The sequence below is a fragment of the Ananas comosus genome, linkage group 14 (genome assembly GCF_001540865.1).
Source record: "Ananas comosus cultivar F153 linkage group 14, ASM154086v1, whole genome shotgun sequence".
Classification (NCBI taxonomy): Eukaryota; Viridiplantae; Streptophyta; class Magnoliopsida; order Poales; family Bromeliaceae; genus Ananas; species Ananas comosus.
Genome location: NC_033634.1, coordinates 1,832,831 through 1,849,491, shown reverse-complemented (window position 1 = coordinate 1,849,491; position 16,661 = coordinate 1,832,831). Strand labels below are relative to the sequence as shown.

At 36.8% G+C, this 16,661-nt stretch overlaps 3 protein-coding genes across 8 annotated transcripts; 1 reads left to right on the top strand and 2 right to left on the bottom strand.

The window, feature by feature from the left end:
- On the bottom strand, positions 2,316 to 7,290 carry LOC109720433 (probable inactive tRNA-specific adenosine deaminase-like protein 3). Of its 6 annotated transcripts, none has more exons than XM_020247546.1 (11): positions 7,169 to 7,287; positions 5,926 to 6,033; positions 5,787 to 5,838; positions 5,575 to 5,645; positions 4,988 to 5,109; positions 4,523 to 4,605; positions 4,186 to 4,288; positions 3,413 to 3,741; positions 3,256 to 3,328; positions 2,954 to 3,066; positions 2,316 to 2,643 (listed from the first exon to the last, which is right to left on the bottom strand). In XM_020247546.1, the coding sequence occupies exons 2-11, from the start codon at positions 5,984 to 5,986 to the stop codon at positions 2,427 to 2,429; spliced, it is 1,224 nt and encodes a 407-aa protein (XP_020103135.1). In that variant the 5' UTR covers positions 5,987 to 6,033; positions 7,169 to 7,287; the 3' UTR covers positions 2,316 to 2,426. The 6 variants fall into 6 exon arrangements, 5 of the variants coding, with proteins under 5 accessions (XP_020103135.1, XP_020103137.1, XP_020103134.1 ...); XM_020247548.1 differs by having other exon boundaries at positions 3,578 to 3,741; positions 7,169 to 7,285; XM_020247545.1 differs by having other exon boundaries at positions 3,256 to 3,741; positions 7,169 to 7,284.
- Positions 10,079 to 11,331, top strand: LOC109720064. The gene has a single exon (XM_020246943.1). The coding sequence runs from the start codon at positions 10,145 to 10,147 to the stop codon at positions 11,138 to 11,140; it is 996 nt and encodes a 331-aa protein (XP_020102532.1). The 5' UTR covers positions 10,079 to 10,144; the 3' UTR covers positions 11,141 to 11,331.
- LOC109720784 (glutamyl-tRNA reductase-binding protein, chloroplastic) lies at positions 13,290 to 16,270 on the bottom strand. Its single transcript, XM_020248097.1, has 6 exons — positions 16,256 to 16,270; positions 15,836 to 16,211; positions 15,364 to 15,444; positions 15,128 to 15,232; positions 13,944 to 14,093; positions 13,290 to 13,688 (listed from the first exon to the last, which is right to left on the bottom strand). The coding sequence occupies exons 2-6, from the start codon at positions 16,199 to 16,201 to the stop codon at positions 13,464 to 13,466; spliced, it is 927 nt and encodes a 308-aa protein (XP_020103686.1). The 5' UTR covers positions 16,202 to 16,211; positions 16,256 to 16,270; the 3' UTR covers positions 13,290 to 13,463.

Sequence of the window (16,661 nt, the reverse complement as noted above, 5' to 3'; positions counted from 1 at the left end):
TGTATCAGTTTTTAAACCCGATTTGACGTTTCCGTTGCGGAATCCCAACAATCGGTACCAAATCCACAGCAGTCGGTATCGAAGCGGGTTGCGGATTCACGAGATTCGGTACCGGGGCGAGTACCGGATTCCCAACAAGTGGTATCAGAGCCGAAGGTTACCGATCTGCGGGAGAGATCGACGGAGATGGCCACGAAATTCAAAATCGAGAAGTTCGACGGCAAGAACAATTTCGGATTATGGCAAATTAAAATACGAGCAATCCTCGTACAGCAAGAGTTAGACGAGACGTTGAACGGGAATGAAGCAAAGCCGGCGGAGGTCACGGATGCGGCATGGACGAAGATGGAGCGGAAGGCGCTGAGTACGCTTCATCTATCATTAGCAGATGAGGTTCTTTACAATGTAGCCGGCGAGACGACACCGGCGAAATTATGAAAGAAATTGGAAGATCTGTACATGATCAAATCCCTGATGAACAGATTGTATCTGAAGCAGCGACTGTTTACGTTGCGGATGCAAGAAGCGGCGAGCCTACATGATCATCTAAATGAGTTCAACAAGGCGGTGGCCCAGTTGACCAGCATCGGAGTCAATCTGGATGACGAAGATAAGGCGTTGATCCTACTATCTTCGCTACCGACGACATATGAGCATATGGTGACCACGTTGCTTTATGGCAAGGAGTCCATAAGCGTGGAGGCGGTTATGGCGGCGCTTCTCTCAAACGAGATGCGGAAGATGACTCAGGAGTCCGGCACGCAAAGTCAGGATGTAGGACTGGTGGTGACTGCGAAGAATGAGGAGAGAATATCGACGACTGGAGATCGACAGAATAAGCCGCTATATGAGGTGGAGTGCTTTTACTGTCAGAGGAAAGGGCATATAAAGCGCAATTGTCGAAAACTTCAGGATAATCTGAAGGAGTTAAAGTGACAGAAGGAGAAAACTGTTGTGAACGAGGACGAGACGGTATCAGCGACGGCACAGACGGCAGAGTCGGAGATCTTCGATTCTGATGTGCTATATGCAGCGACCGGAGGTGCGAAAATTTCGGATGACGCGTGGGTGCTCGATTCGGCGTGTTCTTTTCACGTATGCCGGGAGAATGAGTCTTTTGCCACCTATAAGGCGATCAAAGGTGGAAAGGCGCTGATGGGGAACGGGACAGCGTGCAAAGTATTGGGAGTCGGCACGGTAAAGATCCGAATGCACGATGGGGTCGTGAGGACGCTGACAGGTGTGCGGCACGTTCCTGGATTGAAGCGGAATTTGATCTCGTTAGGCGCATTGGACTCGAAGGGTTGCGATATTTCAGCTTCAGGTGGAGCTATGAGGGTCCGAAAACGAGATCGGGTCGTATGCGAGGCGAACAAGCGTGGGAACTTATACGTTCTGAACGAGAGCACAGCCAGAACGGGAGCGAAGACGGTTTGGGTTCCAAAAGTTCGCGGATGTGCAGTTGCTAGAGACGGAGCGACGGATGCGGCGACATCGAGCGGAGGAGACAAGCTCAAGGTGGAGCTTGCATGGTGAGCTCGACGTAGCCGTTGAAAATTACAAATCAAACTAAGGTGGAGAATGTTAGGATTTGGTTAAATTTGTAGTTAAATCCTATTTGGATAAGAATTAATATTTAAATCTGTTTGAGATAAATTAAGATTTAAATATTAATTAGAGGATAAACCTAACTAGATTAGGATTAATATTTAAATCTATTAGAGATTGATTAAGATAGATTTAGATATTAATTAAAGTATGAATCCTAAATATATTAGGATTGTGGTACATTTTAAGTTGAGCATTATAAATAAGCATTGTGGCTATCTTTTCTTGAGTAGTACGGCTGGAACCATTAGGGTGTCGTACCAGAGAGAAAAAAAGAGAGAGAGAGTTATTTTAGTGCACCTTGTGCACGGGTGCACGCGGAGAGGTCTTCTTTGTGGGTTTATAGAAGATGAGAGAAGNATTCTAGCTCAACTCTATATATATATATATATATATATATATATATATATAGGGAGAGAGAGTAAAGGAGGAGGGGGGAGGGGAGACACCTGTCACCCTATAGGCCCCCCAAACCCTCCTTTAATGTAAAAAAAAAAGAAAGAACATATTATTATTATTATATAATATAATGAGTCGATTAGACCTTCTATAATTTTATCGAAAAATACAAAAACATATCTCTATATTATTTTTTTACAACTTCACTCTATCTATTAGCATTGGATTGCCCTCAACATCAAACAGGTCCTCAATCATTTGCAGCTTTTTTCATATTCAATATTCAATTATCAAATAAAGAAGAAACATAGTCTCAGTAAAATAAGCAATTAGTCATTAAGGAACATCTAAATAGTTATACACATTAGAGAGATGAATTATAATTGAAAAGAATACAACCCAAGAGTAATTTTGCGTGCTCACATTTGTTGTTGTGGTGAGGAGTTATTACATGGTTCATTAAAACACAACTCATGGAGAGCATTTTCAGGTATCAAAATCCTGTAAACTGAGTAATGGTGATTCAAGCTTTTCTCTCCATGTAGTCTGTGGACACTGTCCAATGCGCCGCCATTCGGATTCGGGGAGGCGTAGAAGACGCGCCGGATCCTTTGGTGAACAAGCGCCATGGCACACCTTCATTTCAACAAATATAATATTAAAAAAAATACAAATTGAGACAAAATGCAAGTCAAAAATGTGTAGCTACAAATAGGGATGCTGCTTAAGAGTAAGCAAAACATTTGCAGAAAGAGAACAAAGAAGATACTCCAACAACATCAAAAATTGTGCGAGATATTCTCCAACTACTGCCATTTGTTTGTAACTATGAGAAGTTTCAAAATAGGAAAAAATACAACATAGAGACTAAACGGAACATCATGGACCTGCATTGTGGAGACTAGGAGTTGTGCATACATATCCAAAGAGATAATAGGGAACTTACATTGTACATGGCTCCCAAACAAGGTAAATATCAAAGCCAGTGCATAGATAAGGCCGCATTGCTTCAGAGGAAGAATCACTGCTACAAGCTTCCTCTCCCAACCTGCCCCTATCCTAAAAATGAAATTGAAATGAAGTAAATAGATGCCATATCCATTTTATAAAATAAAAAGCAATCAAATTTAATTAGAGTTCAGTTGATGATTACTAGAATCAATGCATTACATTTGTTTCGTAAATATCTGCTCCAGTTATGAATAATGAAATGAATACATTATTACAAAAGTGAAGGGATAGTCTTACTTCTAACTTGTCTGTCTTCAGTCGTTTTGCTGGACCATTATTAGAATCATTCTCCAAACCACCATTTAAGTCTCTGTTATTCACCAAAGAACCTAAGTTAGGAAATAGCTTCCTATCCCTTGCTGCAGCATTTTCAATCGCAACTAGAGTAGCATGCCTCAAGGGATGCCACGAAAAGTTGCTCCCATAGTTCACCAATTTTTGATCGTATGGCCTCTGTTCAATCCAACCTCGAGGATTAAGACAAGCAACTCCCTTCAATGAATGAGTGCAATGAGAAAGCCAGTTCCTTAGAGGGCAAAGCACTTCTTGTTTTGCTAACCTATTTTCCTCAGCCATCGAAGAAGCTGAATGTGCTTCTCCAGCAACAGTTAGATGATTTGAGCAGATTTTAAGCAAGGATGTAGGAGGTAGGCCAGTTTGATCAGTAGCCTTGGCTATAATTTCACTACTCGATGAGTCAACTATAACAGCAGCATTTACAACCTGAGACACACACCAAAAATAAATAAAAAAACCCAGTTGAACCCACAACAGTAGTGAGTATATATATATATATATATATATATGCATTTATATATGAGGGCATAAGGGAAGCTCATTGGTGTTGTCCTTCAATTCAACAAACATGTTCAAGTATCATTCATTCATGAATGCGAGTGACAATTCTCTCATTCTTAGTAATGATTTTTGATGGAATGGGCTTCCAGTCAAATGCAAAAATTTTAAGGTTGAAAAGTGGACTCACCAAGGAGTTCCTAGACAATTCATTGCAAGGACTATTGATTGTATTTTACCCAAAAAAAATGCATAAGAAAATCAGCACTCTAATGTTCGTATAGTTTGGAAATAAAACAAGAATCTGATGACTGATCGACAGAACTTATATTGGTAAGTGCAGAAGAAGTAAGAACCATTACATAAACATGCCTTATCACCAGGATTGCTCAACCTTGTCAGTTGAATAGCAATCTTCATGTAATTGCAGATAGATTGTGACTCCTCCACACTAAATCCAGAAACTCCATCTAGACTGTTACATGAGAGCAAATCAAGGACCAATAGACAAATATTAAATGGCTGCTCAAAATATGATGACAATAACAATGAATTAGGGAATTGAACATCTAACTTCTGTAAACAGAAAAGACTTAGATTAAATAATTCAGCAGCAAGATGAAGGATCTATAATACATCAAAGCTGTTATATATAAATGGAGGATTTATAATAGATCAAAGCTAAAATACATAAATGGTGAAGTCATACTTGTTTGGTGGATGGTATGATGTTGGCCAAAGCTTGCATTGTTCTTCCCATTCTTCTTTTGACATAGCAGCATACTTGGCAACCTGGAAGCAATTTCCAGCATGACAAATTGTAATAATTTGCAAATTTAAATCCAATTGACCTTGAATAAATGACTAATATAAACAAGATTCAACTATTACCAAAAACTGTAGTCAGATCATTGCAATAAAATGATCTCTTCTGTCCTTCAGTAACCAGGTAAGTAGTTCCAGAAGTCAGATCTTTAATATACACAGGTATGTTAAAGGTGTTCTATACATATTTTAATAGTTTTAGATCATGACCAAAGGTATAGATCCCTCAGTACAATCCTAGTTATTGATAGGAATAAGGTTTCCTTTCGTGCTGGTCCAGTTTAACTCCAAAAGATTATATTAAGGAAAAACCTAAAGAAAAGTTAAAGAAGAAAGAAGGATTGCTTACTTTCGCAATGAAAGGTCTTAATTGATAGGTGTTTACAACCTCAAGTACATCACTCGGTATGACCTCCAAAATATTTTCATTTTCTCGGGAAATACATAAGATAACCGATAACCCAACTTTCCCTGTAAAATGAGTCAACGAATGCCAAAGCATGAGTGGGGTACTTAATTGAGTAAATCCACATAGATCCGTAAGAAGTAGAAGATTCATTGACTTCATTATTCCCAACAGCTAATCACTAAATAAGGTTAAACTAAACTTGTACATACAAATATGATATATCAACAAGATTGAGCTAAATTTGCAGCCTTAATACCATGACAAGAGTGAACCAGCCATATGAATTTCTAAAAGAAGTTAGATGTATCAAAAAAAAATGAATCCTCTTTCACCAGTCAATCCTATTTTGAACTAAGTGCTCCTCTAAACAGCTTGTAGATTGATCCATGCCAGCACCATGGCCGTTGCTATGGCATGGAAAACTTCGATGGAAGTTATACCACTGAACTAGCGGAAAAAAGGCAACAAGAGTATTTGCAAACAAAAAGCACTAAACAACTACATATATTTTCTCTAGAGTACCACACCTTCGGAGTTAATCCTCCGCACTCGCTTCACATGGCGAAGATCCTCGAGTGGGCATATCTGATTCAACTGCCTAATGAACAAAAAGAAAAAAAATTAATCAGTACCCATCATAAAAGAACCCATGAAAAGAAAATGCCATCAATCAATGCGCCCAACCACAACACAATAGCAAATTAAAAAGCAACAAAAGAAATAGAAAGCAGGCTTTCACCTCACAAGCGTATTCGCAAGTTTTGGCTCGATTGTTGCAGCTACTACATTGACTACAAAAAGTAACTTAATCAAATAAAACACCCTAATAAAGAACTATAAAGGATCAAAAAATTAGAGGAGGGAGAAGAAAGAAATACCTGTAGAGTGTTCGAGGGAGGAAGGAGGCTTCCCGGGTATGTGAAGGATCTCCCAAGACATTACATTTATTTTGGTTATGATTATGCTCTCAAACAAAGAGCTTTTGTCTACTCCAGAACAAATGTTTCAAAAACAAAATATTTCAACTTCAGAAACTCCCCAAAAAAATTGTTAATAACTAGAAAAACATTTAGAAGGTTGAACAAGGAAACAACAGAGAGCTTATGGTTAGAGGAAGTGAGTCATAATAGAGATATAAAGAGAGTTAACCAAGTTAAGGAAAAAAGATAGGAAAGCATACAGATCATGATGATCCACTTAAGACTTTTTTGGCCCATCTTTTGCTTCTGGTTTCAACTGCAACCACTTCTACTAATCCAATAGAGTGTTTGCCAATCGAAAAAGTTGGGAACTTCTACTTAATGGAAAAGCAGAACTATGTTTTAAAGGTCCAAAAGCAAAAGCTTTGGGATTCTAAGGTCTAGATTGGTAATATGGTGGCTACAAGTATCATTTTTATACTACAGGAAGTTCAAACAAAATTCTAAAAACGCTTACAATCTTTTCTCCTCTAATTCTTTAAAATTACGGTCGCAACCACCACTGAAGAAGCATGTAGCCACATGCTTATGCTTCTCCGGTAGTGATTACAACTGCAATTTTAAATTATAAAAAAGGAAATTTAATGTGCTTTTGAAATGTTTAGTTCTTCTATAATATAAAACTAGTAATTATAGCCGCCACATTACCAAATTTAGCCTAAATCTACTGTACAGAGAAGCTGTTTAGCGGAACTAAATAAAGTGCGTCTCCTAATAGCACTACCAAAACAACACCTCATCATTGTTTGGCCTTACCTTATTTTTGAGATACAATCACCTCTACAGAGTACTTCGACAACAAAAAGTTATGAAAAGTACGAAACTTCTACTGCGACGGAGAGTAGAAAAAAGATAATATTTTTAAGCCCCAAAGCAGAAGCTCCAATTCCAAGCCTCTGATTTTGCTACGAAGAGAAGCTATTGGGAGATTTCGCTTCTCCTAACAGCACTACTCAAACACAACTCTTCATCAAAAAAAGGTCTAAGATTTGTTGGAGATTTAAACAAAAAAAAGATGGATTTGCTATGCTACGAGATCTAAATCCACGCAATTCACCGCACAACAGTTTTAGGATCGCTGGTAACAATTATAGCACAAGAGTAGGTGTCTTAGAGAGAGAGAGAGAGAGAGAGAGAGTACCTCTTCCTCCGGTTTCCGGCGGCGGCGGCGGCGGCGAAGGTGGTGGCGCGAGAGAGAGAGAGAGAAAGAGAGAGAGAGGGTGGAGGAAGAAAGAGCCAAAGCAGGGTTTAGAGTCGAACACAGGAGACGAGCGATCTACCGTCCGATCACTGAGATTTCAATCTCTACCATCCTTTAAGGAAGGGCGGTGATCGATTAGAATGATGGTATGGACGGTGGAGATGGCTGAAAAATTTTCCGCATAGCGGGTGCGGGCGCGAGCTTATACTGACCCGTTTCATTAAATAATCTTCTATTTTGAGTTAGTTTTCGCAAAAGTCCCTAGTTTGTCAAATAATTTCAAGCAGTCCCTAACCTTAAGAATTTCCTTAAATTTAAGTTTTTTTCTTTTATAAAAATCCATGAGTAGCAATTTTACTGATTCGAGTTTTAATAATTAAACAAAAGTTTAGATTGTTCTCTTATACAAACCCTATAATTTTCCAACAATTATGTTCGGAAAATATATGTATGTATATATATATAGAGAGAGAAAGAGAGTTCACTTACTATACTATCGATAGTATCGAATTCTTTGTACTATCGAATTTTCTGTCATTAGATTTATCTTTTAATTTTTTTTCAGCTGTTAGATTATACTATTCAGCCAATCACCCACTCAACCCTATAAATATTATTAGTCTAATTAAGAACCACTATTATTTTAATGATATATTCTTTCATCGATAGTATAGTAGTATAATTTTATATATATACTCACCGTAGCTAATGGGCAAATTTGTTACTCCTTGATCTCATTTGCGTTGTGGGGCCCTGTAGGCCATTGTGGAACCCACACGGCCGTTCCAAGTCGTTGCGTGAAATGGAAAATTGACTTAGTAAACCACATTAAATTTCTTCATCATTATTATTATTTAATAACAGCAAGTCGTTGATATTATTAGATTTCGACTTTTGGATGAAAAGATGTGCGGTTAAGATGATAATAATTTTAGAATTGAGTGGGTGGTTGGTTGAATAATATAATTTAACAGGTTGAAATGGTCAAAGCGATAGATCTAACAACAAAAAAACTTAATAGCATTAAACACTTTATGCTATTGATAGCACACTCTCTCTCTCTCTCTCTCTCTCTCTCTCTCTCGTTATTATATATAATAATAATATATATAATATATATATAAGAGTCTCGCTATGGTGCTCGTAAAAGTACCAAACACTTGTGCTTTGAATTTTTTAACGTTAGATCTACGCGCTTTGATCATTTTCACCCGTAGATTATACTATTCAACCAACCACCCACTCAACCAAGGGACCCACATCATCCTAACCGCACATCTATTAATCCAAGAGCTAAAAACTTACAAGCACAAATGACTTGGCACTTTTAAAACATAGGAGCCAATTCTCTCTCTCTCTCTCTCTCTCTCTCGTCTCTCTCTCTCTCTGCTCTCTTATATATTATATATATATATATATATATATATATATATATATATATATATATGAGTTGGGCTAGAATATTATTGATAGCAAAAAAGTTTTTTTGCTATTATGTTTTTAACCTTTGGATCAATTCTTTTCATCATTTCTAACTATTGGATTAAATATTATAACCTAGTAGAAACCACTCAATCCTAGGAGGACCACTCAACCCTAATAGGGACTAATATCATTCTAATCTTACAATTTCTCATTCAAGGGCTAAAAACTTGATAATAAAAAGAATATTTTATTATCAATAGTATTCCAGCCTAGCTCTCTCTCTCTCTCTATATATATATATATATGAGTCTGGCTATCGTATTTTTAAAAGCAACAAGCACTTGGTGCTTATAATTAAGTTTTTCACTGTTTAAATCTATTTCTTTGATCAATTTCACTCCTTAGATTATATTATTCTATCAATCACCCACTCAACCCTAGCAACCACTATTATCCCAACTTTATAAATCTTCATCCAAAGACTAAAAACTTACAAACATCGACTTGGTGTTTTTTAAAATATAAGAACTCAATTCTATATATATTATTGATATTCTGTAATGTAAAAACTTTTAATTTACTAACACACATTTTAAAAGACAATTTAGTTGGATATAATTAAACATACAGTTTAATTAAAAATTGCGTACAGTTGAAAATACTGAAGTTATAATGGTGGAAATCTTGCTTGGTTCCTGCACCTGTCTGGTCTCTATTGGTGGCTCAGTTCTTCCATTAATCCCAAGTCAGCTAATGAAGGTTTGGCTGGCCGGTCTTTGAGAACGACATTTCCTAAGCAGGAAATTCTTCTAAAAAGCTTGGGGGTACCCACAAAAAAAAAAGAAGAAAAAAAAAAAAGAAGAAAAAGATAGAATCCATGGGAGAATGGGGCGGAGAAATCAAGAGGTGAAAAAAACAAAAAAAAAAACCCTTGAATATTCCGCAGAATGGGCGGAGGAGTTATACATAAAAAAAAAAAAAATACTGTGATTATAAATAATTTATTTTGTGATAAATAATTGAGAAATATATTTGTAAAATTTTATTATTTTATATCTGTAGTAGTAGTGCAATTAATTAACTTCAATGTAAAAGAAAAATTATATTTAAAAAGTGATTAGAAGTTAAGCTTATTTTTTATTTAAAGTTGCTCACTCTAATTAACTGTTGCGGTTATGGCTTCTTATATAGTTTCAACTGTAGTAGTTGAATTTAAATGTGTCAAACTAAATATAAAATTTAAATTTGTGTGTAATTATAGCTGCATACAATCAAATAATTCTATGGGAGGATGAGATAATTTTTTGTTGTTATATATTTTTAACGCGAGATGTTGACTTTGAACAAATCAACTTTCATGTAGTGTATTAAACCCCCCTTAATTTCCATGTATATATAAGTCCTTCTCCCCCCTCACCACCACACACAAAAAAAAAAGATCCTAGTTAGAGGAGAATTAACCTCATAGCAAAAGTGCTTCTTCTCTTCTCCATGGCCATGGCCACCTCAACCAAGTCCCGTTCCTCCAATTTCCTCTACCAAGTCCTCACCCTCCCCACCAAGAACACAAGGCTCTTCCTCCCTCTCTTCACCATCATCACCCTCATCAACTTCATCTTCATCCTTTGCAACTTCTTCTCCATGCAACCTCTCTCCGCCGACATCGCTCTCAAGGCCAAAGCCCTAGTCCACACCGACCCGACGAGCCCCGACTACTCCCTTCTCGTCGCGGCGATACAAAAGGAAGCCAACGAGCTGTTCTTCGAATTGATTATATACACCGTAATCGCGTTCCTCGTCAACTCCTTTCTTAGGATCATAACCTTCTTCGCCGTCGCCGTCACGTGCTCGGGAGAGCTCCTGACTCTCCGCGAACTGCTCGTCAAGACGAAGCGCAACATGAAAGGGCCGATCATAACGCACTTGTTCGGCGTACTCTTGGTCTTGTTATGTGTTCTCCCCCTCATACTCATAACCCTATTCCCTTTGTTCATCAAGAAGCTGGGTTCTTATACACTCATAATGCTTAGCATCTTGGTCCTTGTTCTATTTCTGCTTGCAATCATCCTCCTTTTATACTTATCTATCGTGTGGCCTTTGAGCATGGCAGTTTCTGTCGTCGAGACGGGTTGCTACGGCCCGGGAGCCTTCAAGCGGGCCGCGGAGCTCGCGAAGGAGAAGAAGATGAAAGGGTTTCTTATTATTCTTGCTTCTTTTTTGCTCGTTGGTGCACTATACGCAATTAATAACATGATTTTGAAGTACAGTCCAAGTTCTAGTGCAGCTTCTGTATTGGTGTTAGGGTTCTTCTACACCTTTATTGGAGAGTTGGTGGGGATGTATGTATTGATTGCTGTTGTGATTTACTACTACGAGTGCAAGAAGAGCCGAGGAGAAGGAGAGGAAGAACAAGCACTAAAAAGTGGTGACTTTGTGTATAAGATGGTGCCCACAAAGGCTGTTCATGTTGATGAGGAGTTGCCCTAGAATTTATCGCAATGTTTGTACACTTTTAATTAAGCTATTTTTCCTGTTGAAGTTGTCAATATAGTATTATGGTATGTAAAATAAACCAACTCATGCAGGGACGGTTGGAATTATATATAGTTAATATATAATATATCTTGTTTCCTTGTTCTAAGTCTTTTGATCATCATAGTATGCAATAATTATTCTATATATATATATATTGGAGTTAATTTCATACAGATTCCTGTAAATACAGTGAATGATAAATATATTTCTATAAAATTTAATTTTTATATGTTGTCCTTGCAAAACTCATAATGTTTTAAATATGTCTCTACCGTTATAATCTTTATTTAACTATAGATTAAGTATTTAACCCTGGTTAATTAGTTTTTGATATTTTTATTTCTTTTATATTATACTGTTATGATTTTTGAAGGGATATATGTGATGACATGTAAATCTGAAAATATAAATAATTCTCTAACTGAAACAAATCAGAGGAATATATTTTAAAATATCAAAACTTTTGTAGAAATAATATATGAAAGTTGAACTTTATAAGAATATATTTATCATTTATTATATTTGCAGAAATTTCTACGAAATTAACTCTATTTTTTTTTTTTTTTACAAATTTCATTGTGGGGCCTATTTGGGCCATGGTGGACCCCACACGGACATTACTGGACATCGCGTGGGGCCCATTTGGGCCATGGTGGACCCCACACGGACATTACTGGACATCGCGTGCCGTGAAAACTGGCTAAGTAAACCATATTAAATTTTATTATTATTATTATTATTATTATTATTTAATTATTATAGACAAAATTGTGCTACAGGTTGTCCCTTTAAAAATGTTCTCTCTCTGTATATTATCCGTACATTGACGCTACGTAATATAAAAAGCTTTGATCCATCAACACGCAATTTAAAAGCTACCGTTTGGTTGGAAGTTTTTAAAAAGGGTTAATTTCATAATATGTTTCTATAAATATAGTGAATAATAAATATATTTTTATAAAATTTATTTTTTATATATTATTTCTGTAAAAGTTTTGATGTTTTCAAATAAGTTTCTTTAAAATTCGTTAGAAAAATTTAGTTAACTATAGATTAAATACTTAAACCTAATTAATTTTTGACATTTTATCCATTTATATTATACCGCTATAGCTTTTGAAGAGATATATTGGCGATGGTAAAAATTAAAAATATAAACAGTTTTCTAATAGTTCTCTTACGATAACAAACCAGATTGAAATATTTAAAAATATCAGAACTTTTATAGGAACAACAAATAAAAATTAAACTTTATAAAAATATATTTGTTATTCACTATATTTACAGGGAACTGTATGAAATTAATTCTATTAAAAAAATATAATAAAGTTGAAGATGTATATAATTAAAAAAATATAAAAGTTATAATTACAAAAAATTTGTTTGGTTGGATGCAATAAAAAGTAACGTAATTATAAATAATGTATTTAGTTGTATATAGTTGAAAAGTGCACTTATAAAATTTCATCAATTTATATCTATGATAGTAAAATTATCTTCAATATAAAAAATATTATATTCTATTTAAAAAGTGTTAAAATTACTCACTCCAGCTGCTACAATTAGACTTTCTCGTATATTTCTAACTGCAGTAACAGTTGAATTCAAATATATCAAATCAAATACCGAATTTGAATTTGCATATAATTACAACTATAATACAGTTGCAACTGCATGCAATCAAATAATTTGTAAATGCATTACATAAATTTGACGCCACACTAGCCACCTATAAGATTAGGTTTTAAGGTACCATGGAAACAGTAATTCTAACTTTGACAAATTCTTCAAGTTGGTCCATTCCAGGCCACGCGAGCCCACCACAAGAAAACTCATATGCCAAGATAATCAAAATATTGAGAAATCGAAAAAAAATGATGATGACACTAATTCTCTGTAATTATATAGATCATATTGGTAGCTTCAAAGGTTTAGTAAGTATTCGAAACCGAAACAGAAAACTGTCGGATCTAAAACCCGAGAAACCCTCGGACCAAACCCAAAACCAAAACCAAAACCAAAACCAAAACCAAAATGAGAGGTTGGATACTTACTTTAGCTGCATTTGAAGAACAGTGGTAGGCAGGATTTTTCAACTGGAGACAATGAACCTGATTAAATTCTTTTTATTTATAAATATTCTAATCATCGCACAACCACTTCGTATGTGATAAACAACTAAAAATTAAATCACATTGCTTCACTGATCACCGTAGAAACAACGAATTTTTTTTTAACACAATGGCAACAAAAGAACATAGAGAAATAAAATCATTTATCTGATCATTTTTAAGGAATTTACTTTCTCAAAGTCGGGAGCGACATAGTTCTTGTCAACCTCCCATGCAAGATGAGCCATCAAATTGAAAGACGACTTCGCTCCCTTCTCGTCCACGACTTCCCTAGGGAAGGGGATTCGGACCGCAAATACACCTTTCTCAGAACATACATGCAGGTCAAACCCGAGTCTATCTACCCATATCATCTTCGCATCTATCACCTGCCATAGTTAGCACCAAGAATTTTAACTTCGAAGCATCGTAAGGCTATGCAGAAAACAATCGTGTGTTTCTTTAACTAAACCATGCATCTTTTCATCTTTGGCTTAATAACAATGACCCAGTTTTCCGGTAACTAAGCGCAGCAAAAATCAATTTAGTTGAATAAAATCTTGGCGACTATTTTAAACGCTACATCAGTGTGTAATATAATGAAAAGTTCGAGAATCTCAAAAGAAAGGGTGTAAGAGTACGACCTGAAAGCCTGACTCCACGTAGACATTGCATAACCGCTGGACATCCTCCGCATGCCTGGAGTTCATTTCGTCCACAATCTTTTCAGCAAAGTTCCGAAGAGGATCAGGCTCTGCATTTAAGTATTCTGATGGTGCCACCCACAACCCATCCTTGGGGAAAAAAAAAAGGAAGGTCGTGAGAGGTTTTTAATGGCTCAAATACTTAAGAACTTGTTCTCACATATTCACCAGAAAACATAGCATCAGTCCGCTTTGCTGATCTACAGATGCTAGAAGATATGATGAAGATACGCGCATTTGTAGAATGGTGCTGACAAATTAATTCTACAATATGAAAGTCTCGACAGCTAGATAAATACTGAATTGACCTCATGATCAACTTTGTGACGACCTATATGTTTTAATACTTATGCCTAGCATGTCAGGAAGATTAGCACTGAAGATTATATGCCACAAGCAGGAGACCATCTTAATACCTACAATTGCAAACTTCAAACTCGATCCATTAGTAATATTTATTCGGCAAAAATGTAAAGAACTTACCTGAACTATAGACCATTTTGAATCGGCTGCCAAACATTTCAAAATTTTGATTTTACTATCAAACGTTTTAATTTGTTTGATTTGATTAAGTTAACAGTACTCTGACTTCAAATTTTAATCTAGTTATTTATTTTAGTAAATTTATAGTTACGAGAATTGCATGAAGTATACTAACTAAACTGTAAAAATAAACGATGCATTCAAATTTTAGAGTCAAAGTGTCGTTCATTGATTCAAATCAAACAAATTGAAATTTTAAATAGTGAAATCAGAATTTTGAAATGTTAGGTAGCCAACTCAAAATGGTCCATAGTACAAATAAGTTCTCTATGTTTATACCTAATATTTATTTGGAAGGCCCAGGTTTATAGCAATTAGCACATCTCATTCTTATGCTTAAAGAAGTGTCACATATGATCTTCTCTCCTTGTGAAGGGTAAGAGTAATTGATCCTCGTATACTCCCTGTAGAAGTGTCTGTGATCTATTTGTATAAGCTCCGCTGAAGGATTCATTCACTGAATAAGTTGGCAGGAAAAGGGAAACAAACAACTACAATTTCAGAGTATATCCCTTGTCACACTCTTCAAGCTTCGGAAAATAAAAGAAGCAGAAGAAATAGCACGAATAATTACGCCCTACCTCCTTGAAATCTTCCCTGTGAAATATCCGTTCGACAGAGATCAAATGTAAAAGGTCTGCATCTATCTCTTCTCCGAACTTCTTCTCCCATCTAGTCCGAAGCTTCTGCCAAAATGCAATGCAATTCCTCGAAGGTGTAGGCATTTCATAAATTGCAGGTGAAAAGTGCAGTAATAAACATGAATCTTCACATATCCGCGACAAAAACAGTAGAGAAAGAAAATTAAAAAGTTTACCTTCAAAAGCATTTCGTCACTGGGTTTAACCACGTTACCCAGAAGTGTACATTGCGGCGTCCTCGATCCACTCTGCTCAAACTGTTCTCGCCAAGCAAATAAAGAATAAAATTCAAAAAAAAAAAAAACACATAAAACATCAAATGAAACAACAGAAGCAAACTCCAAGGCCCTGTATTGGTTTGAAACTCCTATTTCAGGGATTGCATGTATATTTTAACAACCATTGTGCTTGGTTAGTAATAATGGGGATCAGTTCGAATGGCTCAACTCCAACATAGCTTATGGATTTGCTATGCACAGAGATAAACTTGTAGTTGGGGGGAATAGCGTGGGTATTACCAATATTGACACTCAACTTCCCAAAACTCGCAGAAAAAAAGACCTAATTAACGCAATTACCAATCCAAAACACATAAAAATTCAAACTTTAGGCAAAAAAAAAAGGGAGAACCCCAATGGTCAATGATACCATAACATGGAAGCTGGATCTCGCATCGCTCGCGACCGACCCGTCGCGCGAGTGCAAGCACAGCACAGGGGCGCCTCCCGCGTCGGCGACGAAGCGGGCGCCGACGCCGAGGGGCCACCCGTCGGGGGTGAGCGCGGAGAGCGTGCCCGCGGAGGCGAGCTCCATGATCGTCCTCGAGAGCTCGGCGGGGGAGAGCTTGGTAATGGCGAGGCCTCCCCTCGCCGGGGGGCTCTCGGTGGGAATCGCGGCGCGGAGAGAGCATCTGGCGTGGAGGGGGAGAGGGAGGGGGCGATGGTGCGGATGGGGCTTCGGGGAGAGGATGAGGGTTGGAGAAGGGGAGAGGAGAGCGTGGGGAAGAGGAGGCATGGTGATGTAGCTATTCTTTTTGGGGAGTTGGATATAAGAGAGAGAGAGAGAGAGAGAGAGAGAGAGAGAGAGAGATGAGGCAGGGTGGTGACGGGAACGAGGACGTGGACTCGTTCGGTGTGGGTGAGAAATTAACTCGGGTCCGGGTCACCCAGTCAAAAAATATATATATATATATATATATATATATATATATATATATGGGGCAATTTCATAGATACCCCTCCCAAAGTTTAAAATATCATATATGCCCCTATAAAGTTTAAAATATCACATATACCCCTGTAAACACTTAAAATTATCACCAATACCCCTACCGTCAGTTGTCTTAACTTTACTATAGTTATTAAAAGGTTAAAGATGGGTTAATTTTTAAAATGACCTATTTGCCCTCAACTATGCCTTAAGCAAAAAAATGTATGGAGACCCTCTCAACTATATGCCATTTTGAAACTGCTCC

Bases quoted from the DNA above. Each gene is read 5' to 3' on its own strand.
- LOC109720433 (XM_020247545.1), bottom strand. From the start codon at position 5,986: ATGTCTTGGGAGATCCTTCACATACCCGGGAAGCCTCCTTCCTCCCTC. The intron at 4,289-4,522 runs GTATGACTTCAC...CTCATGTAACAG, and splicing joins TCATACCATCCACCAAACAA to TCTAGATGGAGTTTCTGGAT. The intron at 3,067-3,255 runs GTAAGACTATCC...TTTCATTTTTAG, and splicing joins TGAAGACAGACAAGTTAGAA to GATAGGGGCAGGTTGGGAGA.
- LOC109720064 (XM_020246943.1), top strand. From the start codon at position 10,145: ATGGCCATGGCCACCTCAACCAAGTCCCGTTCCTCCAATTTCCTCTAC.
- LOC109720784 (XM_020248097.1), bottom strand. From the start codon at position 16,201: ATGCCTCCTCTTCCCCACGCTCTCCTCTCCCCTTCTCCAACCCTCATC. The intron at 15,445-15,835 runs GTATCATTGACC...TGGCGAGAACAG, and splicing joins GATCCAGCTTCCATGTTATG to TTTGAGCAGAGTGGATCGAG. The intron at 15,233-15,363 runs GTAAACTTTTTA...GCATTTTGGCAG, and splicing joins GTGACGAAATGCTTTTGAAG to AAGCTTCGGACTAGATGGGA.